The sequence below is a fragment of the Drosophila subobscura genome, chromosome U, assembly GCF_008121235.1.
Source record: "Drosophila subobscura isolate 14011-0131.10 chromosome U, UCBerk_Dsub_1.0, whole genome shotgun sequence".
In the NCBI taxonomy this organism is placed as follows: Eukaryota; Metazoa; Arthropoda; class Insecta; order Diptera; family Drosophilidae; genus Drosophila; species Drosophila subobscura.
Window position 1 is genome coordinate 17,559,903 of NC_048534.1, and position 27,831 is coordinate 17,587,733.

Here is a 27,831-nt window from a genome sequence, read left to right on the forward strand (position 1 = left end):
CCGCTTCCCAAGCCCTTGGCTCGGACAGCATGATCGGCACCAAGGTCTCTGTGGAGATCCTGGCGCCTACTTCTGCCTCCAGGCGGCGACGCTCGTGGTCGAATCTGTGGCATTCGAAGAGGACGTGCTGTGCGTCCTCTACTATGCCGGTGCCGCACGCTGGGCACCCGTCCTCCGTCTCGTGGCCGAAGCGCTTGAGGTAGCTGCGGAAGCAGCCGTGTCCGCTCAGCGCCTGGGTGAGATAAAAATCCACGTGGCCGTGCTTCCTCTCGAGCCAGTCCTGCAGCTTCGGTATGAGGGAATACGTCCAGCGCCCCTTGGATGAACCGTCCCACTGGGCCTGCCATCTATTGATGCTGCTCCTCCTTGCGGCTACCTTCAGCTCGGCTCTTGACACCTCGCTTTCGCCCTGCTCTGCGGTATGGACCTCCTGTCTCTCCCTTTATCAGCTCCCCTGAGTGGGACTTGCCCGGCGATGACCAGCGCGGCTTCGTCCGACACAGTCCGGAACGAGCACGCGATCCTAAGGGCACACAGCCTGTACGTCGCCTCCACGCCTCGCATGTAGGTTTGCACCTGAGCGGCTTTCGCCCACGCGGGCGCGGCGTATAGGATCTGCGACGTCACAACACTCGTCAGGAGCTTCCGCGTTGCCTGCTTCGGGCCTCTGGTGTTGAGAAGCATTCGCGAGAGTGCTCCTATGGTTCCGCTGGCCTTCCTCTGCACGTACTCCAAGTGCTCCTTGAAGGAGAGGCGAGTGTCGATGACCACCCCGAGGTATTTGATTGCCCTCTGCGAGCGGATCGTGGTACCCCCGACCTGCACACATGCTGTTTCTACAGCTTTCCGGCTCGATATCAGCACCGCCTCAGTCTTCTGCGCAGCCAAGTCCAGTCCGGCGACCGTAAGCCACGACTCCACGGCACGGACGGCCGCGTTGGCGAGCTCCTCCACTGCGGCGAGGTGCTTGGCCACCACCACTAGAGCGACGTCGTCCGCAAACCCCACCATGCTGGTGTTGGCTGGCATCGGTAGTCTTAGGACTCCGTCGTACATGGCGTTCCAGAGCAGGGGTCCCAAAACGGAGCCCTGCGGGACTCCGGCTGAGACTTCGTATGCCCTGGAACCCAGACTGGTCTCGTACGTCAGCACCCTGTCGCTGAAGTAGCTGCGTGCTATCCTCTGCAGGTAACCAGGGATGCTGAAACGCTGTAGGGCCTCCAGAGTGCGGCTCCAATCGGCCGAGTTGAACGCGTTCCGTATGTCAAGTGTCACCACGAGACAGTAGGATTTGGATCCTCCTCTCCATCTGGAACCAGCACAGGCTTCCTCTGCCGTTTTTACCACCCTAGAGATGGCGTCCAGCGTCGACTTCCCTTTCCTGAACCCGTATTGCTCCGGGGAGAGGCCGCCTGCTGCTTCGATAGCTGCACTGAGCCTCGTGGCGATCACCTTCTCAAATACCTTCCCTATCGTGTCCAGGAGGCAGATGGGCCTGTAGGAGGACGCCTCGCCCGGCGGCTTTCCCGGCTTGGACAGCAGAAAGAGCCGCTGCCTCTTCCACCTCGATGGGAACGTACCCTCGTGGAGGCATCTGTTGAACAGACCCGTGACCTCGCTTGGGATCAGCGCTAGTGCAAGCTTCGTCGCTCGGTTCGGAATAGCGTCCAGCCCCGGTGCCTTCTTGGGGTTCAGGTCTCTGCCTGCCTGCAGCACCTCTTCCTCCGTGACCTCGCAGATGTCGTCCCGGCTGTGCTCGGGGCTTGGGGATGTTGTTATGGGCCGCCCTTGCGGGAACAAGGTCCTAACAATCCCCTCCAGCACTACTGGGTCCGTTGGGGCTCTGCTTCCGGCGTTGATGCTCTTGACCACCATCTTGTAGGCGCCTCCCCAGGGGTCCTCCTCGGCGGCGTCGCACAGCTTGAGGAAGCATTCTCTTTTGCTGTCTCTAATGGCGGTCTTCAACTCCTTCCGCGCGACTTTGTATGCCTCACAGCAGGTTACCAGTCGCGGAGTTCCCCTGGCTCGTTGGAGCTGTCTTCTCGCGCTGTGGCAGACTTTGCGGAGCTCGGCGATGTCCTCGTTCCACCAGAAGACTGGGGCATGGTGCCTCCCAAACGCGCTTCGCTGGAGCATGCTCCGGTCGCAGGCCGCTTCCACTGCATCCCCCCAGATGGGTCGCCCACTCGTTGGCTCCCTCAGACACTGGTGCCGTGTAGGTTATGAGGGCGCTTGCAAAGGCCTGAGTCCTCAGCGTTCCCTGCCGATACGCCTTCCTTAGCTGGGTGGGAGCTGCTCTTCTCCGAACCGGTCCGCCAAGCACGCACTCGATGGCCTCATGGTCGCTAGCTGTGTAGGCGTCGCTGATTCTCCAACTGGAGTTTCTGGCCAACGCGCTGCTGATGTACGTGAGGTCGATGACTGACCCCATGCCTCCCCTGCTGAACGTCTGTTGGGATCCTTCGTTGAGCAGCACCATGTCCACGGTAGCGAAGGCCTCCAGCACCGTGCGTCCTCTAGCGTTGGTTAGGGAGGACCCCCACCCAGGGCCCAGGCGTTGAAGTCGCCCCCGACTACGACGTCGCTTCGTCCTCGCAGGTCTCCGATCAGCTCGTCGATGATTCGACTGAAGGTCTCCAGCGGGAGGCTGGGCGCCAGGTAGCAGCTGTAGACCCACTTGCCGCCTACTTTGCCTCGGACGAACCCATCGGCCGACTTAATGTCGCAGATCTGGGGCGTCTCCACTCCGCATGTCCACAACGCAGCTCTGCCCGAGCGATCTGTGGCCCAGTCGCTGCAGCTGGGAACCCTATAGGGCTCGCTGAGGATTGCCACCTCCGATCCCCGCTCACGCACCGTCTGTTGCAGGAGGTCCTGCGCGGCCCTGCAGTGGTTCAGGTTGAGCTGGATCAACCGCATGTCTTGCTGCGTTGACCGACCCGCTGACCGCGGCCGGGCAGCTTTTGCTGCCGGCCTGGTGCCTGAACTCCTTCTTGCCCGATGCCGAGCAAATGAAGCATGATGGCTCTTTTTTGCAGTCCACTGCTTTGTGCCCCTGCTCGCCGCATTTGATGCAGCATCCGCTCCTGTCTACTGCGCTCCTACAGCTGCTAGCGATGTGCCCAGGTTCCAGGCATCTGTAGCACCTCGGGAGTCCTCCTCTTTCGCGGATCCTGCAGACGGTCCATCCGATCCGCACCTGTCCCCGCTCCAGTACTGCTTTGCCCAGGGAAAAAGGCAAGCTGACCACCGCCGATTGTGACTCCGCGTAGCCGCGTCGCAGGCTTCGCACCCTGACTTGACCCTCCTCTATCCTGAACTGGCTCGCGATGGCGGAACATATCTCACGCTCTGTCGCGAGGGAGTCCAGATCGCGGATCTCCAAGACGACCACCTTCGAGTCCTCCGTCAGCGCACGCACTGCCGCTGCGTCGCCAAGTACGCGTGCGATGCTCTCCTTCATGGCCTCCGCGCTCTCTGAGCTGTCTTTTGCCACCTCCAGCAGAAGATTGCCGTTGATGGTGCGGCGTACCCTGGAAACGCAGCTTCCCAGGTCCGAGAGCTGGTTGTCCTCCCTCCTGGTCACCATAGCCAGCACCTCGCTGTACGTCTTACCGCCCGCGTGCACCACGACCGCGTCAGGGCGTGCACGGTGCGCCGTCCTCGCCTTCTTGGACACACTACTCCACCCGCTATCCTGGTTTTTAGGCTCTCTTGTTGGCTGGGGGCATGGTGCGTCGCCTTCTCCTCTTGCGGCTTTAACTGGGCCTTCTTCTGCTGCTTCTTAGGGGCGCCTTTAAGACCTGCTGGGCGCATTAGCGTGGGAGCCTGCTTCCCAACAGGGCCCTCCGACACCTCAGGCTGGCTTAGCCTTCGCCACGGCTCGGTTTGCGCTGCGGCATCCTTTTTCCAGACCTTCGTTGTCTGCTGCTCCTTGTCCGCGCTCTGAATGCTCAGTGAGCAGATCGAGCACCGGACTACGCCCGCTGCGCCCTCTTGGATGTCACTGGTGCCCGCTACGGCTGCCTGGTTTGCATCCTGAATGGCATCTCTGTGTGGGTGTTTTTCTGTGTGTGTGTGTCTGTGGATGTTACAATCTTGCTGATGCAGTTGAATTTTAATGAAAGTTTTTCCTTTTTTATTCTGCACAGAAAATTGAATTATAGCACACACACGAGCACACTCTTTGAGGAGTTTCTCGTTGAGATTTTCCATTTTCTATTGAATCCCACACGAAAGAAATAAAATGAAGGAAATCTGAGGCAAAAGATTGAGCAAAACTCATAGAAAATAAAACTCTTCAAGTGTTCGCACATCCGTTAGTGGTAATAAATGGGGATATATTGAAGAGAGATGTTCCAAGGATTTCTCTAAATATATGTTTGTATAAAGACTTGAACCTCAGACTTATAGATTTATGCAACGCCTTCGGATATCGAAACTATAAATCCGAAAAAAGGTATTTTCGTGTCGAAATGTTCGCTAAATCATTCTAATAATCCGGGATTGCATTTCTCCCTGGCCCATGAATTATTCAGGCTGCAAACTGCAATGATAAGCAGTCTTCCTCGCCCACAGGCCATAATTGAGCTGGGGAAAATATCATTCCCCCTCTCACACCGCCACTTGACCAGAACTCCTCCTCCCATTATAAAATATGCAAAAGGCCTGTGCAAGTGCCAGAGACCTTAAATAATAATAGAGCATAGAAATGCTCGTAAATCCATGGGCGCCAGACCTAGACATAGACACAGACACAGACACTCCAACACAGAGCCATCCTCCTAAACTGCACAAATCTGCATATTCATCGCTGAAAAGCAGAGGAAAAGCAAAGGCAAAAGCAAAGGAAAAACCTCATTGAAACTGAAAAGAATTATAAGTTTCACAACTCAATAATTAAAAGTAAGCAATAAAACGAAAAATACGTTGATGGCATGCAAACGAGGAGTGGAGAGTGAGACACGCTGATGGCACAAGGGATACTCAGTACATGTAGAGGCAGAGGAGGTTTTAAGTGATGGATAATCCTCCAAAGAGGTGAGAGTTTACACCTATCTCTGGAAAGCCATGACATCAGTATGACCCTCTAATGCATGAGCTTTAACCACACTTTCGATTTTCGGTTGCTGCGGGCGTTTTCTCTAAGAGCGTACGATTACAAGGATGAAACCTGTTGCATCAATACACCTGAACACTCTCCCGCATACTCTATCCCTCTATAAATCACGTCGCATACCCTGCCCATATCGAATAGGTATACCCTGGATGAATGTCTTCCCATAAAACTGAAAATTAAGCTTAAATCGTGCCAAAGCATCAAGCAACAACAACAATGACAAATTTACAGTAATATAGGTGGGATTACTTTTTCATCTCTCTTGCTTCCTTCCTTCTTTTTTTTTTGTCAACTGCAGCCGCACCTCATGCTTATCTACACACACACACCACGTCCAGCAAGTATTTGTACGCCTTCGAGTTCGAGCATTAAGAAAGCTTGCTGTCAGGGTGAGCGAAGACATACTGAGCAAATAGAAATAGGACTCTGCCGTGCGATTTATTTTTGAAACTAGTGTACGCACGAGTAAGTATGTGTAAGTGTGTACGTACGCACGCACATTTGCTGTTCCAATCTAAAAGAGAGCACGAGGCGTCTTAAGCAGCTTATGACAAATTTGCTTCAAATGATGTTGTTGTTGTTGTTGCTGCTGTTGTTGTTTTTGTGCGCATAAGTAAAGAGATGAATTTAAATTATGAATACTCGTATTTGTAGGCAGATTTGTGTGGGTGACACCTGTCCGCTCTTCAGCTCTCTTCATTTTTTTTTTCTCCTTCTCCCGCTCTTGAGTCTATTTCTGGCAAAGCCTACCTCCCTCCCCCCCTTTCTCACGTGTTGGCACTTGAGCTCCTTCATCCTCTCTCCCTGCAAAGTGCTGGCAAATAACTGTAATTGAAGATGCCAATTGTTTGCCAGCAATTAGCGCCGTTCAATGGTGGTCTCTGTATTTGAGTGTGTCAGAGTGGGACAGCTACTGCTGTACTGTGAATAATTAATTCTGTTTTTTCGTGGGTTGAAGTGATGGACGCCTTCAATCGGGTTTTGGCTGGTTTCAACTGTTGTTTTTTTTTGGATAAAATGAAATCATCTTCTTTTATGGGAATGTGGGCATGTTGTTGAACAGGGTTTGGCCATTTACGAGTTATTTTGTTTAAAAATTTTGGCATTAAGGTCACATCCGCTTGAGTAACTGACCTAATCATTATGTTAATTACTTTTGCTGATACCGCAGCACCTCATCGATTCCATGCACATAATATTCAGCCTTTTTTTCAAGATAAACACACATTCTGACATCAATTCGGCGTCTTATAGAGAAATAAACTTTACAAAAAAGTGTGCCATTCAAATATGGCAGCCAAATGATATAAAACTTGGTGCTGTGCATGCTTTTGGCACTTCGTAAAACGAAAACACTTAGGCAAGTGTTCAACTGTTTGTGCATGTAATCATCATAAAAGTTTTATTTTGATTTAACACGTTCTCGAGTTATTTGCGGGAAGCTCAAGCTGAAAACCAGTAAATCTGCCGAAAATGGGATTATTGATATGAGCCTTGTAAGCCTTGATGCTACTCCCTCCTCCCTCCTCCCTCACCCGCTTCCTTGTTTGTTTGTTTGCTTGTTTGCTCTCCGCGGTACACACAAACATTTGCACATTGGATGGGAATGGTTACGGTTCTCTGCTTAAAGCTTTAAAAAGTTTGTAATGCTTCACCGGTCTCCGTATCGCTCTCTCTCCCCATCCTGACATCTGACTGTCTGACAGAGACCTCTCGCTTGCTCCACTGCTTGTCATACAGAGACGTACAAGGATGATGACAACGTCGGCGACGTCGACAACGACTCTGGAACGCAGATCAAGGCATCTGTCAGGAGGCTGCCAGGAAGACAGGGGCGTAGATTGTCTGTGAGGGGCGGTGATGTGCCTGCAGGGGGTGGACATTTATTAACACGCCTGCTGCTGGGTGTGCCGCCAGCTGCTGCCAGAAAGGTGTTAAGTGGCAGTGGCAGAGGCAAGCGCTGAAGCAAAGACACAGCGGCAGTGGCAGCGAAATGATGATGAAGCGAATCTCACATATCAGCATAAATAAATTTAAGTGTCGGGCACAAAGAAATCTGCGTAAATTTCCCCTGCCACCCAGCACCACACCCCCACCATAAATATAAATTACCCCGCAACGAAAAAGTGAAGATGAACAATTTTTGGATGATAAAAAAACCAAGGATATTCTGCAAGATATTAAGACTAGAAGTTACCTATTTCCATTTCAATAATGTATTTTTATATATATTTATTCAGTTTTAAATGTGCAAATATTTGTCGCAATTCTTTATTCCATTCCAAACAGCTCTGCAGAAACAGCATACCCTGCTTAGAGGGTATAAATATGCGCCAAGGGAACAGACAAAATATTTATGAAAAATATTCTGCGCGTGTCCGTTGCGTGTCTGCTGCTGTCACTACTGCGCTTCTTGCCGTTCATTTTTAATGGCTAATTAAATTGGCAAAAAACCAAAAGCAGCAATGCACCGTTAAAGTTGAAGGAACCCCTCTGTAGGCCACCCCTGGAACGGAACTGTAAGCAATTGAAAAATGTTGCTTGTTGATGGTCAACGGAATTGGAAATCCAATTGAAAGCACAGCCAAATACGAGTTTAGAAGCGGAAAGAGTGTGTGAGGGGTAGAGGGTGATGGCTGCCTGATTGCGGGGGGAACACTTTGCCGAAAGTTTTACTGCGGTCAGACTTTCGATGTTGGAAGTTGCTCTTTAACAGCAAAAGGATACAAGAATGGGGCGGTGTGTGATAGGGATCTCTTTGGGGAGGAAGCGTATTTTTTGGGTTGAAGAGAATCGCCAAGAGAGCTGAGTGCGTGAGTGAATAAAGATCTGCTCCTGCAGCACTGAAATTTATGCGGAATCCTCTTTTAGTTCGTACTTAATCGACAGAGTACACGCATTTGTGCTGCTAAGCTCTTTGGCTCTTAATTTCTCTGATTAAGATTGAGCTTTGTTTATGCTCCCAGAGTGTGTGATGGAATGCGGCAGCTGCAGCTGCTAGTATGTGGCACTACACCACTCTTCCATCCATCTATCAATTAATCCCATGCCATGTAGCTCCACGTCTATGCCGCTCTCAATCGCTGACCCATTTCTGCGTGTGTGCAGAAAGCCTTTTCCTGTTGAACACTTGCGCAATCTAATGTCGAACGCACCTTTTGCGGAGCACCACGCACCACTTGCCCATCTCTAATAGGAAATGCATTTGGCGCTGTTCAAGTAAATTACGTCAGCGGCTTGGCCCACAAAAACACAACCACAACACGAGAAAGAGAGAGAGAGAGAGAGAGAGACGTGTATAGAGCAGGAGTTAGAGCTGCACAAAGTGAGGTAAGTGCCTGCATGGGACTGCTCTGCTTAAAAGATAGACCAAACACTGTCTGTCTCTCAGTCTATTTGTCTGTTTGTCCCTCTCCGTGTTTGCGTATGTGTGTGAGTGTGTGTGTGCTCCAAATATGGGAGACTACGCAGAGACAAAATGGGATTTCAGCTGAGCTGCCCAGTAGCAGATGGGAGATGTGGGGTGTGATGAGTTTTGGCGGATTTAGGAAAGGAAGAATTTCTAATTCGGTAACCATAATACTCAACCAGAATAAAGCTCGGAGTTATAAGCTTAGAGCAGGTCAAGGAGCTTTTTCTATAGCTAAAGATAATCTCATCTCATTCCTCATAGCTCCACAGCTCTTTTCATACAATTCCTTCCCCTGCCAGGGTATCAAAGTATTCGTCCCCCCCAACGGTAGTCGTCTCTTCCTTTTCTGGTGGTGTCTGTTGTTTCTTCTACTCGCAGGCGATTGAATCCGAACCGTTGAAAGAGTTGGCTGGGAACGCGTCGTCGACATCGTCGTCGTCGTCGTCGTCGAATTGGGTCAACTGCGGCATTTTTGGACTGCAGAGCGGCAGCAGCAGCAGCAGCAGAAGCAAAAGTAGCCGAGCGCCAAAAGCAATGGAAGCAGCGGCAGCTAACGGTTAATGTTATTGCGACTTTGCCATTTATCGCTGGCCATTGTTCTTGTCCCCCCCGTCATCCCCCTGCCAACCATGCACCGCCTGCTGAGATTATTGCCAGCGAGAGGGTGTGGGGGAGAGGCTTTGAGTCAAGTTGTGTTCAGTTTTGGTTTAGTTTGGTTACTCGCCGCGAGGTTTACCCACAGGCGGAAACACAGTAGAGATGGCAGGTGAGAGCGTCGCATCTTCGTTTTCGTGTCACGAAAGAAGAATCAATGGAGGGAGGATAAAGAGAAGGGATAGATTCGATGCGTTCTGCATCTGCCCAAATAAATATTTTCGCATTCTTCAGCATACATTTCTGCACCTTGGTAATTCATCGCTGTCAGACGCACCCAACTCTAATGCACGCGCATCTCCAGCCATCACTAACACGCACCAGGCAAGAAGAAGTCAAATGGCAGGCAGGCATCGTTTGACTTTGCTTTGGTTTACGAGTCGCTGTGAACAGAGCATCAAGATTAAGTCGTCCATGGAACCCAAAGAGACAGACAGAGAGACTGAGAGACAGAGACCCAGAGACCCAGAGAGACATGTAGACATGTAGAGAAATAGGCACAAAGAAATTTCGTTTATTGTGCATTTGACCCATGTGTTAGCAAATTGTTCATGTGTTCACATTATTGTTTGATAATTTCAAGAAAATACTTTTGCCCAATTATTATTGACTGCTGCTTGGGTTGCTCAATTTTCGTACAAGAGAAATTGCTTCAAAGGCAATTTGCTTACCAGCTGACACAGCCCATAAAATGATGTAAAATACATAAAGGCGAACAAATGCAATTGACAAATTTAATTAAGCTGCTCAACTGGAAGCAAAATAATTGTGTGTGTGTGTGTGTGTGTGTGTGGTACAGTCACCTAGCAATAAAGGAAAACCCAAACTCGTATATTGAGCTAGGGGGGGGGATGGACGCAGTCACATGAAATGAATACAGAAGATCCTGTGTAATAATTGCTCCGAAAATTTGTTTTTCGCTTCAGAAAGCTTTTGGGATCAAAGTTGGCGCAGACCAAGGAGTACATTTATGTTTGCAGGCCATTTTTATTGGGAAAAACATTTTTTTCTAAATTCTATCCAAGCAATAATTGCTTACGATTTACAATTTAAAAATCCACAAATTAAATACACATAAAATGAATAACTCATTTCTTATAGTTTCAGCTTGTCCAATTTCTGCACAAACAAAGTCTCAGCCTCACTGCCTCGTTCTTCATTCTTAGCCGCAAAATCAAGTTTTAATTATGCATAAATTGTCGGCACACACTTCCAGCAGCTTTATCCTAGACACTTGCATAATTATATAAAGTTTCATCCTGACTCACTTTACTACTTCTTGTGATATTTTTTTTCTACTGCCAAATCCTATTTGATATTAAAAATGCACTTAGGACAAAGAAACATTTGAGCAAACTCAAACAGAAAGGAAAAACTTCAGCAAACTGCAGGCGAAAGTTGAGGATGGGACTGACACGAAGAAGTTCCTGTTCTGTGTCTCTCCTTCCCCTTAGCTTTTTGTCTTTTCTATGTGTTTTTTTGGTATACCCTTCAGCAGGGAGGGCTCATATGATTTGACAGAGATATTTGCCACGAACAGAATGCCGAAAGATCTGAGAGTATCAAATGCTTCGTTGGTTTTGGTTGCTTGATTTTTTCCTTCTACTTTTTTCAGTTTTACCCTCAGACATTGTCTTGTTGAGAAATTGCGCATATTTCCGTTTCCGTTTTCTGCATACATATCTGTGTAGATGTCTGAGTATCTACATATGTGTCTGTGTGTGTGCGTCTGTGTGTGTGTCTTTCTGTCAACTCTTTGCCGACCTGGGCTTCAGTTTTGGCTGCCTTCCTGTCGCTTGATGTCTCTGCGCATAAATTAAACTTACATTTTACACATGACCCTGTGCCCGTCCCCGTCCCCGACCCCAACCCAAGCCTCACTCACACACACACACACAACACCATCCATTCATGGCTGCTGCATCTGTGCGGCATGCCACATGGCATATAAATGAAACTTTACGCTTTTCAATTTGTAATGAAATATTCCCTGTAAATGAAAGTTACTCGCGTGAAAAATCTCTTGTATTTCCTTGGATTTAACATGTTTCCCCGGAAGCACAAGCTTATAATAATAATCCGATGGCAGATTCCAAAAGTTGAGAACTGCAAAAACCGACAAATATTTTTGCCGCATTTTACACTGGATTTTTGTGGGTCCTTCTGCATTTGATATTGATGAAATTTAGCTTCACATCGGTAAAAAATTTGTTATATTTGATGGCCGACACACAAATGGGATAAAAATATCTGTGTGTGTGGGTTGAGTGGGTGAAAGAGGTTGGGTGTGGTGAGCCAGTGAAGGCCAAATGCCAGGCTGTTCAATCAACATAGTTGACATTTGATGTAAAAACCTTTCAAACGCATCTCGCAGATATCAAGGGATTTCCGATACTTTTATTTGGATACCGTAGATGGCAAGAGTATATTGGAAGAGAGTATCATCAAAACAATGAGATTAATGTGTTAAATAATTATTTAATATTTATTCATTTATTTTCATCTTACTTTAGGGAATGAGTTTGAAATTCTCTTCAAGATTATATCTTCAACCCACTCAAACCCTTTATATAACGTTAGTTAGCTTCTAAGGTAACCTTGCTGATAGATGTCAAACTTTAAGCCATCTCGAATTCATTCCGAGGTATCCCAAAGGCGACTCCCACCCTTAAGTCAACCCCAATTTTCGTCTTATTTTATTTTTTTAGCCACCCGATTTACTATCGTGTGAATTTTTACCAATATGTGGCATTCTGTTGACTGACTGACTGTCGACTGATTGCGTTTACGCGATGTGACAGTTTGTGGAAAATATGTTGCGTATACGACATGTATACCCACCCACCTACACCCTTCTGCTCACCATGCTCACACACGTGGGTGAGAATTTACGGAGAGTGTGCGGAATAGTTGAGCTGCTGAAGAGCTGATGGTGATGGTGATGGTGACGGTGTGTGTACGCTGTCTGCCTTAATCAAACGGAATGTGATTTTTAATTCTACAATTTTTGACATTTGCGTTTGCATTTAAATTAGATTTTACTGGGGATGCCACAGGCATTGAGTACCCTTGGGTGGAACACCGGGGAACTCCCACTCCTGGTACCCCTTCAGACTGGCGGGGAATCAGAGTGGATTGCATGACAAATGGGATTTCGGCTCCCCAGTCGCATATGGAAACGTATTTCCCATTGGGAGTACTCACTGTCCCATATGCTGCATTCATTAAAGTCTTGAAAATTATTTTAGCATTCCCATAAATCTGTGAAAAACAAAGCCCACAGCTTGACCTTCTCGTTGCACTAATTGAAACATAAAACTCTGCCAAAATGTCACAATTGGATTGAAAATAATCACAAATTGAAGACATTGTCTTGGCATGTTGCCCAAAGCTGCTTCTGGCACTCTACTGCTGTCGCTTTTTTTGGGGGCAATATCCACCATTAATTGCAACAGCTTCTGCCGGCTTCCCCAATCAGTTTGCATCTCGCTCAGTGCCTTCGGCTATAACCCCAAAAAAATGCGAGAGAAAATAGCAGCAGCAGCAGCAAACATAAAATTAAACTTAAACCGTGTTCATGATGTTCCATTAAACCGAGCACGGAGCTCGTAAATATTCCACACAAAATGTTGTAAAAATTAATTAAACCCTAATAGCTGTGAAGCATTTTTGAAGCAGGAGTCTGTCTCCCTCTCTTTATAATGCGTTAACGAAATTAACCATTTATTTATAAATAATTTAGCGAGTGACCTAATAACGCATAATTTTAATCGTTTAAGGTGGGAATAAGCGTGATTATGTTGCTACCCAGAATTGAGCTATTATCATAAAGGGAGTGAATAAATGGTTTATTTTATAAAGGAAAACGTTTAATGTTATTAAGAGTTTGTCTGAGTGAATGATAAAAGCTTTTATTCACCACTTAAAATGGGAAAAACACTTCTTATTGCTACGGAATTTTGTAGTAATTGTAATCCATCCAATTGTTCTATCAACACTGAGCAACTTTTCTAACTTTTAGCAGCTGACACTTGTTGATTTCTTTTGGGCAAATAATTATAGTAATACTAAAAATAATACAGGGAATATCTCTGGCATATCTCTATAAATCTGTAAATTGCAAACTTTATTTTATTATATTTAAATATGGTTCAAAAGTAAATCAAACACATGTACAATATGTACACGCTCAAATATATTATTATTCATATGATAAAACGAACCCAAAACCTCATTTAAAACCGCTTCGAGGCTGTAAATAATAGTAATAATGTTGAAATATTTCCCACAATTTAATTATTCATGTCCCATATGCAAATATCATGCAACTAATATGCTGAATAATTTATGCCCAAGGAACTGCATGTGTACATATGTATGTATGGATGTCCTTTGCGTCAGTCGAGTGCTCGCGTCGTTTACATTTGAATAAATGACATTTTTGCAATATTTGCAGAACGCACTTTATGCAGAATTTTTCTCATATTTATTTCAGTCGTTTGTTGTGCATATTTGTTTCGGATTTTTAATAAAAATTACGACAAATGCGTGACTTTAATCGGTAGCCTATTAAACATTCCCCGCACTGACAGTCCATTCAAAAGGCATTCATTTCGAGCAGCATAACAAAAACCAGAAGCCCAACCAATACCAGAAAGTTTTCCCCAAACAATACAATAAAAAAAGGTTTATCACTTCGCTGCCAGCAGCAGGAATCCAGTTGGTGAAATGTGAAGCCAAATTGAAATGAGCCGCAAAATGAAAATGTTTGTTAAAAAAGAAATAAACCAGAGTATGTAGCTTCTGCGTTGCTGCATCAATTAAATGGGCACGGTAAAAAGTGCAATCAATGATAATGCAAAAGTGTCGCACGCAGTCGGTGAAAACTTGAAAATTAATGCTCTCGGCCTGAATGGCTGGCAAAGTCCATTAACATAACCCGTTTAAATGCAGCATATTTTATTCAAATTGTTCAACGCCTCTCCCTCGCTCTCTGTCTCTTTCTCCTTTACTCTTTTCTGATAAATCAAAGATATGGTGCATCGAGAAGGCTTATTATGATAACGTTGGTTATAAAGAACTCTTTGGGGACAATTTGTTAATTTAATTTCCATGGAAAATTCAAATAATTGAAATCGCAATTTTGAAGAGTGCTTAACGGATGATGGAATAATCGTGCTGGTGCTTTGATTGTGCAACACCATTTTTTGCATATAACTTCATTTTGATTTTATTTAAATAATTATGATAGTATTGAGCCATTTTCAGTTGCATTTTCGTATTCTCTTTGAAGTATAATTCCCCGTTAATCATTCTACCATTTAATATTAACTAATTGTATCAAGAATAATTAAATACGAGCGTATCAATGCCTCGTTAAAGACTCGCACATTGTATAATTCATGGCAATTCGTGGCAAATCGAGTCAAATGTGAAAACAACTTTCATTTGGCATTTGGCAAGGGTGTTTGAAAAAGGTAAAAACAAGTGCGCGCCATGACACAACGTCACTTCCACTCACACCCATGAAGACATGCCGACAGATTGTTCACGTATCTGCACTATAATTGTATATATAAATTATATGAATGTATGTATACAAAATTAATTAGTGGTAGTAATCGTTGGAGCAGGCGAACACGAGACAGCGCGCCAGTGGATAAAATAAAATGTAAAATCGGCTGAAACCGGAAGACAGTTAATCAAACATTAAAGAAAAAAGTCAGAGTTGTAAGCGAAAATTTAACAAAAATGGGAAGCGACATTTGGCAGCAGCAGAAGCAGTACCAGAAAAAAACTCACATTGATCTTTGTTCAATGTTCAACTGGATAGGGATTTTCAAGGTATGATATTTGCTTAAAGAAGTCAGTAGCCTGAGTCGCTGCAAGCGTGAACTTTATATGGCATTACTGTAGTTGTTGCCTTCGGACAATTGCTGTAATTCTCCCGTCAGCTTCTCTGCTTCCATTACAGAAATAGACGCTGCCAGCGTCCCTTCCCTCCCCGTCAACAACTTGAGCCTTTCAGTGCAGTTCTTGTTGCTGCTCTTGTAAAGCTCTGCTGCCATCTCCGCCGCATAAGCTGCGGGCTTTTGCTTGCTTTGTCGCCTACGCTGCAGTTAGTTTGCAGTCGCAGTCGCTGCTGCTGCTGCCAGCTTCTGCTTCTGCCGTTGCTTCAGCTTCTGCTGCTGCTGCCAGCTTCTGCTTCTGCCGTTGCTTCTGCTGCTGCTCTGCTGCTGCTTCTGTTGTTGCTTTTGTTGTTGTCTCATGGCTAATGCAGTCTCTCTACTACTCGTATTATCGCGTAAATGTCGCCGTGCTGCTGCTGTTTTTGGCAGTCGTAATGACAGCTAGCAGATTTTGGCGACGACGACATCAATGACTGGCGACAGCTTCAAATTGTGCAATGGACACGATAGAGGGAAGAGAAACTGAGAGATGGAAACGGCAAGATGCGTTAAGATAGGGTGAGGCCACACGCTATCCACTCATTCTGCTCTTCTCTTTGGATAAACAAAATAGGCACCCTTTGCAATGCCTCACCGCATAATAATATACCTTCCAAAAAGCATTGCAAGCGGCAAAGAAGAGATCGGATAGGCAAAAACAAATTAAAATGCAAATTTGTACGAAAATGAGTGTAAACAGAAACAAATTTGAGAGCGATGGGGGGCGATGGTAAAGAAGATAAGAAGACAAGGAGACGAAATGAAGTTGGAGGGGTAATTTGAGGAAGGGTCCAAGAGTTCAGAGAGGTGAAGACGGGAACGGAAGTCTTTCGCTCTCGACATCGTGGAAAGCAAAAGCCAAAATACAAATCACGGATATGACCCAAAAATGAAGACATCGACATGAAGAAGAGACATCCAAAAGAAGTAGACAACAAAAAGAAGTAGACGAAGACACGGAAAAGACGCAGCAACAACAAAAGCGATGCCAAAGATTTATCCATTGTTGTCGCTCTTTGAAGGTCGCCAAGAGTGTGGGTGGGAACTGGAGGAGCGGCTGCTTGGGGCGGCAAAGAAAGTGTTGAGCTTGAGCCAAATTGTTGAGCCAATTTCCACGTCTCCGTTACACCGAAACCAACTTTGATTTGGGGCCATTCTGGCGCAATCTTTGTGGGTCTTTTGTGGGTAGGTAGGGATAGAAAAGGGGTGAGTAACTAAATATGAAAGAGGTTATGTAGAGGATCTTCTCCTAGATCTTTTTCACTCATTCCGTTTCATTCTGAATTATATCCAGCTTTTCGAATACTATTTTTATCCCTAATGCACATTAAAATCTAAATATTGGTTAACCCAAATAAATAATTATTTTCTTACTTGTTTTTGTGTGGATTTTCCATCCAATTTTGCAATAATTTAATGCCTACAAATTGTCAAACCCACCTAAAATGAGAAAGAGAGAAATGTAAGAATGAGAAATATTAATAGTGGGTAACTGTAACTTTTATATTTGTTCCCAAAAAAAGTAAAACGGAAACTTTAGTTCAGTGCTGTTTGTGTGCTTAAGGGAGCCACTGTACAAGCCCCAGAGAGAAAGAGAGAAATACATATGTCCATATGTATGTACATACATACATACATACATATATACATACATATTTACATTCATGCTTCCCCTTTTGTTTCTCAAAAATTCAACACCAAAAGTGCAGCATAAAAGTTGTGCGACAAAATTTCTGCCATTCCCTGCCACAACAAAAACTCAAACGATAAAAAATAATTTGTTGTTGCCCCTAAATGGTTATAAACAAAAAGCAAAAATATTGTACAATTTTTCCAAATAGTTTGGGAACCACAAAAATAATAAAAATGACAAATATTTGTCGGTGGAAGTTTTCATTTAAAGCCTGAATAAAATGTGGCAGAGGCTATGCAAATTATGCCAAATGTTGTGGGGAGGAGTGGTAGAATGTTGAGAGAGGGGTAGAAAAAGGAAAGTGTAGACTCGTTCAACAACAACAAAAATAGTTGAATGGTAAAGATTGTTACTAGAGATAATATCTAAATATATCTGAACTATTTATGGTAAAATTTTTCCCTTCTTTCATGGCTCAAAATTCGCATTCTCAATTTGCAGCTCCTGCTGCAGAAACCACTTTATATTTAAGCCCAAAAATTACCCTTACAACATTCAACCAACTAGCAAAGACTTTCCACAAATAGCTTTCCCCTATTACACAACCATTGAAATATTTCATATTTCATCACTCAATCGCATGGGAAAAATCTTGTTTGTATTTTCTTATCATTTCTGCACAGCAAAAATATTTTGAACCAGCAGCAGCAGCAACAAACGAGGAAATATGAGCCACAATTTGGCTAAAACTTTTAAACGCTTCTCACATTAAGTGTACAAAAAATCCCAGACAAAATAATGAACAAAAATTCAAAATTCGTTGCCAGAAAAAAGATGAAAAATAAAATGTAATCAATATCCAGACCAGACCACAGCAGGGCATCGGGCATCACGCATCGTCGAGGGCGTTACATAAGCAAACACAATCGTTTCGTTTCGTTTCAATTTTCAAATAGCCAAATGATGTTTTGCAGCTTGAATTCAATTTAAAAGAGAGAGCTGAAGGTTTTCTTTTTTTCCCAGAAAGGTTTTTCATCAGCGTCAAGAATGGAAGTCAAAATGAATTATTGCTCTTGGGCCAAACTCATTTTGGTGTTCTCCATGGCTGTGTGTGTGTTAAATAAACATAAGAATATTCGGCAAGAGCTCAGGCTTTTTTGGCATTATCTTGACTGCTATTTGGAACTTTTTTTGTGTTTGCGGCCCAAGGGCCAAAGTGTCTTGAGGGCCTGGGCCGAAGCCAAACTACGAGAGCAGGGCCCGGCCGCAGCATCAGCCTTGAACTGCTTCGGTTTTTTGACACAGCTGAGCATCAAATAAACACATTTCTACCCCGCATTTCTACTCCATGACACTCATATGGGGGTATAGCTTACCGAACAATTTGTTTTTTGGCCTGCCAATTTTTGTGCTGTTTTTTTTACGCTTTTTAATACACTTACTTGAAAAAGCACGGACAAAACAGCGAGAAAAATGTGTGAGAAGGTTGAAGTACTTGAGTACTTGAGCAATTGAACAAGTTGGACCCCATTATGGGCTCTCTATTTATCCGTAAATACAGTTCCTTTAAATACGATTGAGTCTTCATTTGTGGGGTATTTACATATTTGATAGTTTTGCTACATTCCTCGTTTTCTCCCTCAACTTTTGACTGACTGTAGGCCTTATCCTGGATCTGCAAGCCCATGCCTTTTAGGATTTATTTCTAGCTTTACAGAAGTTCTTTCCATTTAGTTTAATGTTTTTTTCGAATATATTTCCATATTTTTCCCATACTCTTTTTCCCTTTTAAGAGCATCTATGTTTCTGTTGCCTTAAATCCTAAACCACAATCTTGTTTTTCTTTCAAAATTTTTACTCTACTCAACATTAAATCTTTATTTATTTTTATATTTTCAACACAAATATACAACATTTTGGCGCTGCTCTCTTGCTGCTGTTTTTTGTTTGGGTTGTGGAATACTCGTACGACTTGTTGGGGGATCTGTTTCGGGCCATTTGCATAAACCGCAAAATCTGCTTGCTTTGTATTAGCATTTTTCAGCGTTGTCTCTTGCTCTTTAGGGTGTTCAAGTCCGTCCAATAACTTCCATCTTTGCTCTTGGGTGTCTCTCCATCTTGGCCTTTGGGCAGCTTGTTCTTTGGGATTTTCCTTCACTTTTTTTTAAAGTAATTCGTGAAGATGAAACTTAAATTTGAATATGAGCAACAAAGTGATATATTCGCGGATTGAAATCTTTTGTTATTTGTTACTTTTTGGGGCAGAATCTAACGTTGCTTTTGTTCTGCTGCGGGCGGGAATCCCAGGAGCATGCAGAGGACATCTTGCATATTTATCTTTATTAGGCTTTCACTCAAGCATGACGCGAAACAGAAAAAAAAGTAGCCAGAGCAGCGCACAAAAGTTTTGCCAGCATGCAAAAATCAAAGACCAGATAGGGGCGGTGACACACCCACTAAGCCAGACACACACGCACACAGGCGGAGAGCGAGGCAGAGACCGAAAGACAATGGGAAAACTTAATAAGTTATCAATCAAATTTCGTCAATCGCTTTCGGGTCAAAGCAATCAATTTGCGTGATCAAGTCAAATGGCTGAACAGGATTCGTTGAAGGATATCTTTCAGCTGCACCCACACGACAGTCCCCTCCTTCCCCTCTCTCACTGTCCCTCGTTGTACGAACAATCCTCGCTTGGCCATCAGTTTGTTGGCATTGTTTGTCTGACAGTTCTAAAGTGATTTGCTACGTGAATTGGGACTCGGATTGGGCAGAAGGACGAAGAGGCGGCTGGGGGGTCAGTGGTCCAGCCACATAAATTGGAAAATATGATTTGTATACATTAAGAGATTTGTTGTCAGCTGCATGGACAGCAAACCAAACATGATTTATACTGATATGAACATGTGACACAAGATGCATGATTCGCGGAGGGTGTTGCATTTTTGGGTAATTAGTTGGTCACAGATTTATGTCTCGTTTGCAGAATTTATACATTTTTTATGAATGGTAAAAATATGTATATAAATAGAGCATTAAAAAAGTGTATTCAAGCAGGGAATTCGATAGCACATCAAATAAATAAATCAAACCAAAAACTAAAACCCAATAACGAAAGTTACAAAAATATTCCCATCCAAAGTTGTAACTCCAAATAAATAGAACAAGTTTCAAACGTTTTGACCCAGTTCAAAACTGTCGCCCAATGGGACAGATCATAAAAAAAGTAAAAGTTCATTCAAATAAAGTTGTATTCCCCTTTTTATGGCAGCAATAACTAACAGTTAAGACTTGAAAGGCAGCTAATGAACCTTTCAAATGAATCATCGATGCTCATCCACCTCTTGCTCTGAAGTTCATGTTTCAGCTTAAAGATCCACTGCTGAAAAATTTCCATTCTTTCAAACTTTGAGTTGTAGCTGACAGCCATAAAAAGACTCATCCCAGACTCAATGATATCCCCCCAGTTCCGTCAGTTAACCAGTTTGATGTCATATTTGTATGCATAATAAAATCATAATCATCCGTCTATAAATAAGCAGAGATTCCATCCAAGAACAAAAACACACAACACAAAGTGTTTTTTTTCTTGCTGCGGAACAAATCAGGCATTGATAAATAATCATAACAGATTGTTATGTTCGAAACAACATTTCGGCATTCGATTTCCTGTTTATGCACCAGAGAGAGAAGCGATTGAAACGACAAAGTTTTCCCCCAAATGCCGGAACTTGTCGTAGAACTCCCATGTGACTTCGAGGAAAAACTTGTTCGACACAAAACTTTTAATGTCGCGCTGCAAGAAGCAACTTGCTGGGCGGGCAAGTCGCACACAAACACAAAAAATATGCTAATGGAAAAACATATCCACAATGGAGCGTAAAAACTAGCAAAAATCAGACACTAAAAACAAACACACACACACACATATTTAATTAAGCCGCAAAAACAGATTAAAAAGTTGAAAAATAAAAAAAAACAGGCAACAGATATTGAAAGTATTCCCCATTGTGATGCCAAATGTTAATGTTGATGGTGATGATGGTATGGATGGATGTTGCCTTTGATGCTGGTCGAAGTGCGATGACGAATCAAAATGATGTGGGCAGACTTTAAAATGAGCAAATAGCCTCATGAAAACAGTGCGTTTCATAAGTTTAAGATGGTTTGCAATTGAGGCATAAATGGGCAAATGGGAAGCAGCAAATCTGGGGTTCTTTTTGACTAGCGAACATTTTAAAATATTTTATTTGTAAAATAAATTATTAAATATTAGATAAAGACTAAATAAATATTCTCAAGCTCATTCCCATCTCCCTTCACCTTTTTATCGTACCACACTGTAGCCCCAAACATTATTCGACGAAGTGCTTAAAAGACTTGAAACTTCAAAATTCTTTATCGATTGCCTCAGACCCCCGCGACAGAGCCAAGGTCAGCATTAAGCATCAATGACAACTAATCGATGGCAAATGGCAATAGAAACATCAGCAAAATAAAAAATAGCATCTAATAAATTATGTGTCCTCCGATGGGAACTCTCCAGCGCACAACTCGAGCGGACTCTCATGAGGGTTTCAAGTGGATCGAGTGGCGCAACCCAGTCCTGAGTTGACGAAGATGAGGAGGGCATGGGTATGATGATGGGTCAAGTGTGACCAACCAAGTGAGTTGTAAACAAATGCGCATACCTCACAGCATTTGGACGATAAGTAGCTTGGCTGCTCGTAGATTTATGTTGCCCAGTGGATTCTGCACTGCTATTTTTGGGTTCTGTCTCATTTCCTTCTGCTGTCTGTGTCCCTGTCCCCAAGCAAATAAACTTAAGTGCATTGGCTCGTAAGCTTCAGTCCCCGCCGACTTGAGTGCTTGTTAAATGTAAAGTATATGTCTCCGGTCGAGTATTTTAGAGTTAGAAATGCGTTCGGCTTCATTTGCTGAATGTGCGATGCGGCGTGTGGATGGGACTGGAAGGACCCTGCGTACATGTACTTGTCCTGAAGCTTTCCTGCTGCTAAATTGATTTTGAAGTGCGTAATGGGCAGCAGAGTGTGTACCCATGTAAGTGTCATCGAATGGAGACTAAATTAACAAATTGGATGTACAGCGAATAAAGTGCTAGAGGATGTTTGGGGGAAAATGGCAAACATAACTAGGGGAACCAATAATGGAACAACCTTTTTAGTCATCGAAGATTAAAGGAATGGAGGGAATGCTATCGATTGAGCAATGACACAACCTTTAACCCCATGAGAGTTGCCATCTCCCTGCTGACTAATCTCCGATCATTTGCACCTGTGCCTCCAAATGAAGCTAAAATGCACTCGTAAAGCTGAAAAACGATCATCAATTTGTATCTGTATGCCCCAAATCACTTTCTTTCATGCGAAGAAGTGCAACTCTCTCATCATTTGCCGCCCAACATAGAGTGCAAATGCGAATGCGAGTATTTTTGATCATTAGTCTTGAAGCTATTTCTTTATCGGGCGATCAAAGAAATTAACTAATTTGCTGGCACTGGCACCGGCTACACTCTACAGCTAAGTGCAGGCAGAGAGTGAGATTGCCATTGACATTGAAAGTCGTGCCAAATGTTAATTAAGTTCATCAGCGAAATAATAAAAATAATAACAATATAAAAAAAACGAGCTCATTCGCCACAATGAAGACATCAAAAGCATTACAAAAATGTAACAACAGAGAAAGAAAGAAATAAGTAAACAAGAAGAAGCGAAGCGACGGCAAATGAAATAAGAGAAACATAAACCAGAGCAAAGTGGACAAATGCAGATGGACAACGACAAAAGGCATTAGAGACGGGAGAGAGTTTCGTTTGAGGGGCACGAAATGGCAGTTTTTAGAGACCAACAGAATGGAGTGGAGGGAATTACTTTAGGTACTGAAGGGAATAGTAAATATAAATAAAGAGAACACTTTCCTATCCTTATCCTGTAGATAAAATCCCTCTCTTCTGAAGCATTAATTTATTGTTCCAATAAGACATGCACGATCACGCACGAAATGGAGTCTCAAATCCATCTCCAACTAACTTCACTTCACTTTTGCTTTGCTCTTTGAGCTCTTTCGCTCGTCTTTGGCCACCCCTTTCTGCACGCTTTACTTTTGTTTTTGCCGCCTCTGCCGCGCGAAGATGAAAGCAAAATTTCACTGACGTTGACGTGGACGCTGACGATGACGTCGACGGCGACGTTGACGGCGACCGAACGAGAGTGAACCGAAATGAACTGAAATGAACGCTGCAAAGCCGCAATTATGATAAATAACTGTATTTTCATACTATATTGTATTTATTGTCTCGTTTTTGCACTGCTTTTATGTTCGTTTTTTTTCGTGTTTCTTTGTTGCTGCTGGTGTGTAATGACAGTGCAATTTATGATAATTTCTGGCCAAGGTCTCCGTGCAATAAACATAAATTCCTGTTAAGAGCCCCACAGTTAAAACATGAACACAAAATGCTGCAAAGCTGGCAGTGCCGCTGCAGATACACTTGACGCAATTTCTTTTAATGGCAGATAATAAAATGTGAAACGATTTTTGGTGTAATTTGTGACGGAAATGGAGTAATTATGTTGTGAAAGAATCAAAAAGATAGGTTTGGATTTTCAATGCATTAAAAGTCAATTGCTTTTAATATATTTACATAGTCAGAACTACGTAAACATACAAATTATATTTTATTTTATTTCTTATACAAAAAAGTATTTCCACTTAAAGAAACTTCTATTTATAGCCCCAGAAACCCCAAACTGCTCTTCAAACCCATAACACCCTCTTAAAGCGTATGCCACCAACCCATAGCAGAGGTCAAAAACATTGATAAATGTACCATAGCTAAGGGCTACAAAATAGGTAAATGTAGATACAGCATTTTCTTGTTGTCAAATTATATCGAAACTAATAAATTTGACAGGGCCATAACGAGCATGAAGTTTGGGGCGTGGACCCATACAAAATTGACTTGTCAATGGTACAGTTTTTGTTTCTTTGTTGTCTGTTGTGTTTGTTGTTTCTGTTTGTTCGTGTTTCTGTTTTTTGGTTCAGTTTATTGTCTGAAACAAGTGAAAGTGTCAACGCCATGAAATATGATAAATGACTCAAAGAATATGCTTTGAAAAGAGAGTGGAGTGGATGGAGTGAATGTCGAGGGGTGTTCCCGGCAGAGATAGTGCTGGAGCAGAGCTGGCGGCTGTCCACTGCGGTGTATACGTTATTTATGTTCTGTGCAAACTGCGGATGGGAATATTTTGTTGGTTGAGGGACCTTTCACGAACAGGAGATGCACAGTGAGCTTAAAAAGTGTGTCAATCGTTGCAAAATTAAGCAAATTTGAAAGTTCCATAAAGAATAACAGACATCCAAGTGGAATAAATATATTTCCAAGAGGATTGAAGCAGTTTTAAACGAGTTTCACACATCGAAAGACTTTGCCTAATAGTTTCGCGTGGCACAGTTTTCAAGCCAAATATTATCCTCGGCGCGTTCTTGTTTGGGGTCACACATAAAGTAAATATGCGAAAATGAATGGGTGCTGGGAGACCAAGGAGTGGGTCCTTATCTAGGACTAGCGCACAGATAAACTCTGCCACAACTCATGGCGAATGCGTGCCCAGCATAATGAAAGGAATTTGAAGAGGGTTATGGCGGGGTGGAGCTTAAAAATGTAGAAGGTTAACCGAACACCAAGCGACATAAACATAGTGCAAACAACAAACAACAAACCTCTCCCCTAGCTTAACCTTGGAAAAACCCTCGAATTAATGACCATTTTATGGTTATGCCACGCACTGTAATGCTTAGTCTTTGGAATGCGACTTGCTAATTTCCTAGGCATTCGTTGAGTTCTTCTACTTCTGCCACCACTTCAAGTGCTAATTATTTGCGGCCATTCACTAAAAAAAGGGTTGCCGGGGCCTCTTCCTCCTCTGCCTCCCCTCCTCTTCTGCTTCTGCTTTTGAGAAAGTTTTCACAAAATTCTGTCAATAGCAAATCTTTGTGAAGGTGCCAAAGATTTGCTCGTAAATGTTTGCCTTGAAGACTCGCTTGTGGTGAAATGAAGTGAAACTAAATCTACTATTCAGCGTAAATGTTGTTTGTGTCACTAATGAGACGCACTTAAAGATCTTTCAAAAGATCTGCGGCTGTCCAAAAGAGAGACATTTCTTCCGGATGATTTCACTAATGTGATTGTCGGGGAGGATGAGATCGTTGGTGGATCGGAAATGAGAGGAAACATCTTTGGAGAGTGATTGAGAGATCTTTCGTGAACATGATTAGTAGTTTGATTCTTCTTTTTACACTTTTTGTCATGTTTTCTTCTAGTAGAACCCTTTAATATCAACCAATTCTTGTGGCAATCCTTAACTCTACCTTAATTTGCGTCCACACTTTAACCTTTAACCGTTTCCCCCACTAAAACATACGAGTAGTTGATGATGGAACCTTTGGGGCTTGCTTGCGACCACAGGGGAAACAAAGATGTTTCGTGGAAGGCAGAGGAACGGAACTCCTATAAAAGAGCAAGTTAGCGAAATGAATAAAATGGGAACACGAGCATACAGACACAACAACACACATGCCACAAAGCTTGTACTCTCATATGTTTGCCACGCCCACACAATGCACTGAAGTGGGCGTTAACAAAGGTAACTTCTGGGCTAACAGAAAAATGGGGGAAAAAAAACAAACTGCGAGTATGAGAATGATGATGATGATGATGGAGAAGCCCGCAAGTCATTGCAGGTGAACGAGATGAAGTCTGCCACAGAGGGTGCCACACTGTGGGGGGAGGAGTAGCCCTAGTTGCAACATAAGTATTAGCTTCATTTTTGCAGCATTTAGCTTGGCTCCCAGCCGCCGCTTTCCCTTCTCATAACCCCTTTTGCCTTTGTAACTTTGTTTGCAGTTTTCTTCTTCATCTTTTTTTTTTTTTTTTTTTTGTGTGTGCCCCGTCGAGCCGCCTCAAATGAATTGAATGTGAAAAATTTAAATGCAAACAGCCGCAGTCGACGCAACAGAGTCAGCCTTGCCCTGGTCTCCTCTCTGATGTTTTTGCTTGCCTTGCAAAAGTCAGAGTCCCCCGTTTCACAGCTTCCCCTTCTGTACAGTCTCGGCAAAAGTTCATTGTACCATCTCGCTTAGTTGAAGAGTCGCCTCTGAGTCCAAAACAAACGATGCTTTTGATTGCCAACGACGGGGTGGTGGTTACCCCCTACCCAAAAGGGGACGAGGATTGTTAGAGCCTGCCGAGATCGGGTCAAAGACCCGCCCCCACCCCATACGCATTGCCCTGAATTTGAATACATTTTCCCATAGTTGTTAGAGCTCTCTGGGAACGCATCGAATGCATTTTAACTGCACTTTCAACTGGGGATCAATGTGCTGACAAAATATTTATAAATGTTCTTAGACAACAGAATTTAAGTTGAGTTTCAAAGGAGATTTTTTAAGTTCCTTAGTGACAGATGGTACCAACATTTGTATTGTAAGAGTTCCCATATTTATTTGGCATGTACCCACTTGAGTTTGTGGGAGCACCGCCTGGACGGCTGATACATGGCCGGCGTGTCAAACTTCTTGAACATGATCTGGGTCAACTGTTCGCAGTTTGCCTTCTGGTTTGGCGCCAGCACAGGATGCTCATCTGGTGCGACCTTCAGAGCGCTGTTTAAGGAGTAGGCCCAGATCATCTCCATTTCATCCCAGTCAACGACAATGCCCCGCTCAATGGGATACCGCAGGGTCAGCACACCACGGGACTTCCGCGCCTCATCACCCACATAGGCTTGTGTGCCTGCATACGATTTGTTTACATATGTCGAGGACGACCGACAATCGATGGGAAGACGGCTGTGGGTGCATCATCGGAACCATATCCGACTTTGCACATTCCAGATCCAGATCCTCCTTACGGATCTTCGTGAATTTAGGGTCAAGCAGTTTTGTGAATGGAGACTGACAATTTAAGAGACTCTTCTCGGTCAGATTTCCATCTCTTGGTTTAAAAATACATACAGTATATTTATGGAAATGTTCAAGTATGGCTAACCTTCAACCCTTAGTTGAAACATTGCAACCAGCACTTACACATTGCTCTGCCCTTGCATATTCTCTCTATTCCGCATCGAAATTGAAACATTTTACCACGCTTTGACATAGACTTTGGGATTTTTTTTCTCTCTCTCTGTCTCTATGTCTATCCACCTGTATGAAAGCAAAGTACCGTACACTGGCTAACAAGCCAACTAGTCCTCAGATGTGTGTACATGCAGACCTACATATGTACATATGAGTAAGTAACGTTCAAATGGGCACAGAATCACCAGGCAGGAGAGCCGACGATGAAGAAGAGGATGGCCAGACAGACAGACTCCGCTGCTCTCTTCAGTTAAGCTTCTCTCTGGTTCTGCTTACTGTCTCCCTCTCTTTCTCTCTCTCTGCAGGTATGTGTGTGCGCATAGCAGGCCACAACTGTAAATCATCGCAGTCACAAGCTCATACACTCAGCACACTCCCTCGCTCCCCTCCACGTAGCTGGCTACCTGTCTCCTTTCCATGCTGTGACGTTTCATGTTTATTTATAACAAGAAACGAAGGATTAACAACGCAGTGACGACTAGGTAATACCCTTTTAGTATAAAAGATCGATAGCTTTCGGCATGCTACACTTTTAAATCAACTTAAAGTTCTTTGGCCAGAAAGTTTTACAATTTCAAGTGTTGACTCGACCTTATCCGCCCCTGCACACACATTCAAATACAGCCACTAGAAGACTCCTTGGCCACACTTGAGCAAGCTTTTTATGAGAATCATAATACCCGAGCCACTCAAGGCCATAAAAGCGAAGCGACCGGTCAGGCGGGAGACGCAAAAGAGAATCGAAAAAATGCAGGAGGGTCAAATTCAGTGCGACGAAAATTGTATGCTCTTACTTGTCATAAGACGGGTAAACAGAAGTATTAGTTTTCATATAAACTTGGATATATTGCTATCAAATTAATTTTTAGCCAATCGTTAGATGGAGTCTTGATGGATAAATTAAGCACAT

At 43.7% G+C, this 27,831-nt stretch overlaps 2 protein-coding genes across 5 annotated transcripts in view; both read right to left on the reverse strand.

Moving 5' to 3' along the window:
- LOC117900169 (leucine-rich repeat and fibronectin type-III domain-containing protein 3) overlaps positions 1-27,831 on the reverse strand; it is a 62,600-nt gene that overhangs the window by 15,396 nt on the left and 19,373 nt on the right. The gene's annotated exons all lie outside the window — the stretch shown is intronic.
- Positions 7,546-26,679, reverse strand: LOC117901323 (actin-1-like). The gene is given in 3 exon segments (XM_034812030.1): positions 7,546-7,752; positions 26,318-26,598; positions 26,601-26,679. Coding segments are annotated over 3 exon segments (561 nt in total). The 5' UTR covers positions 26,674-26,679.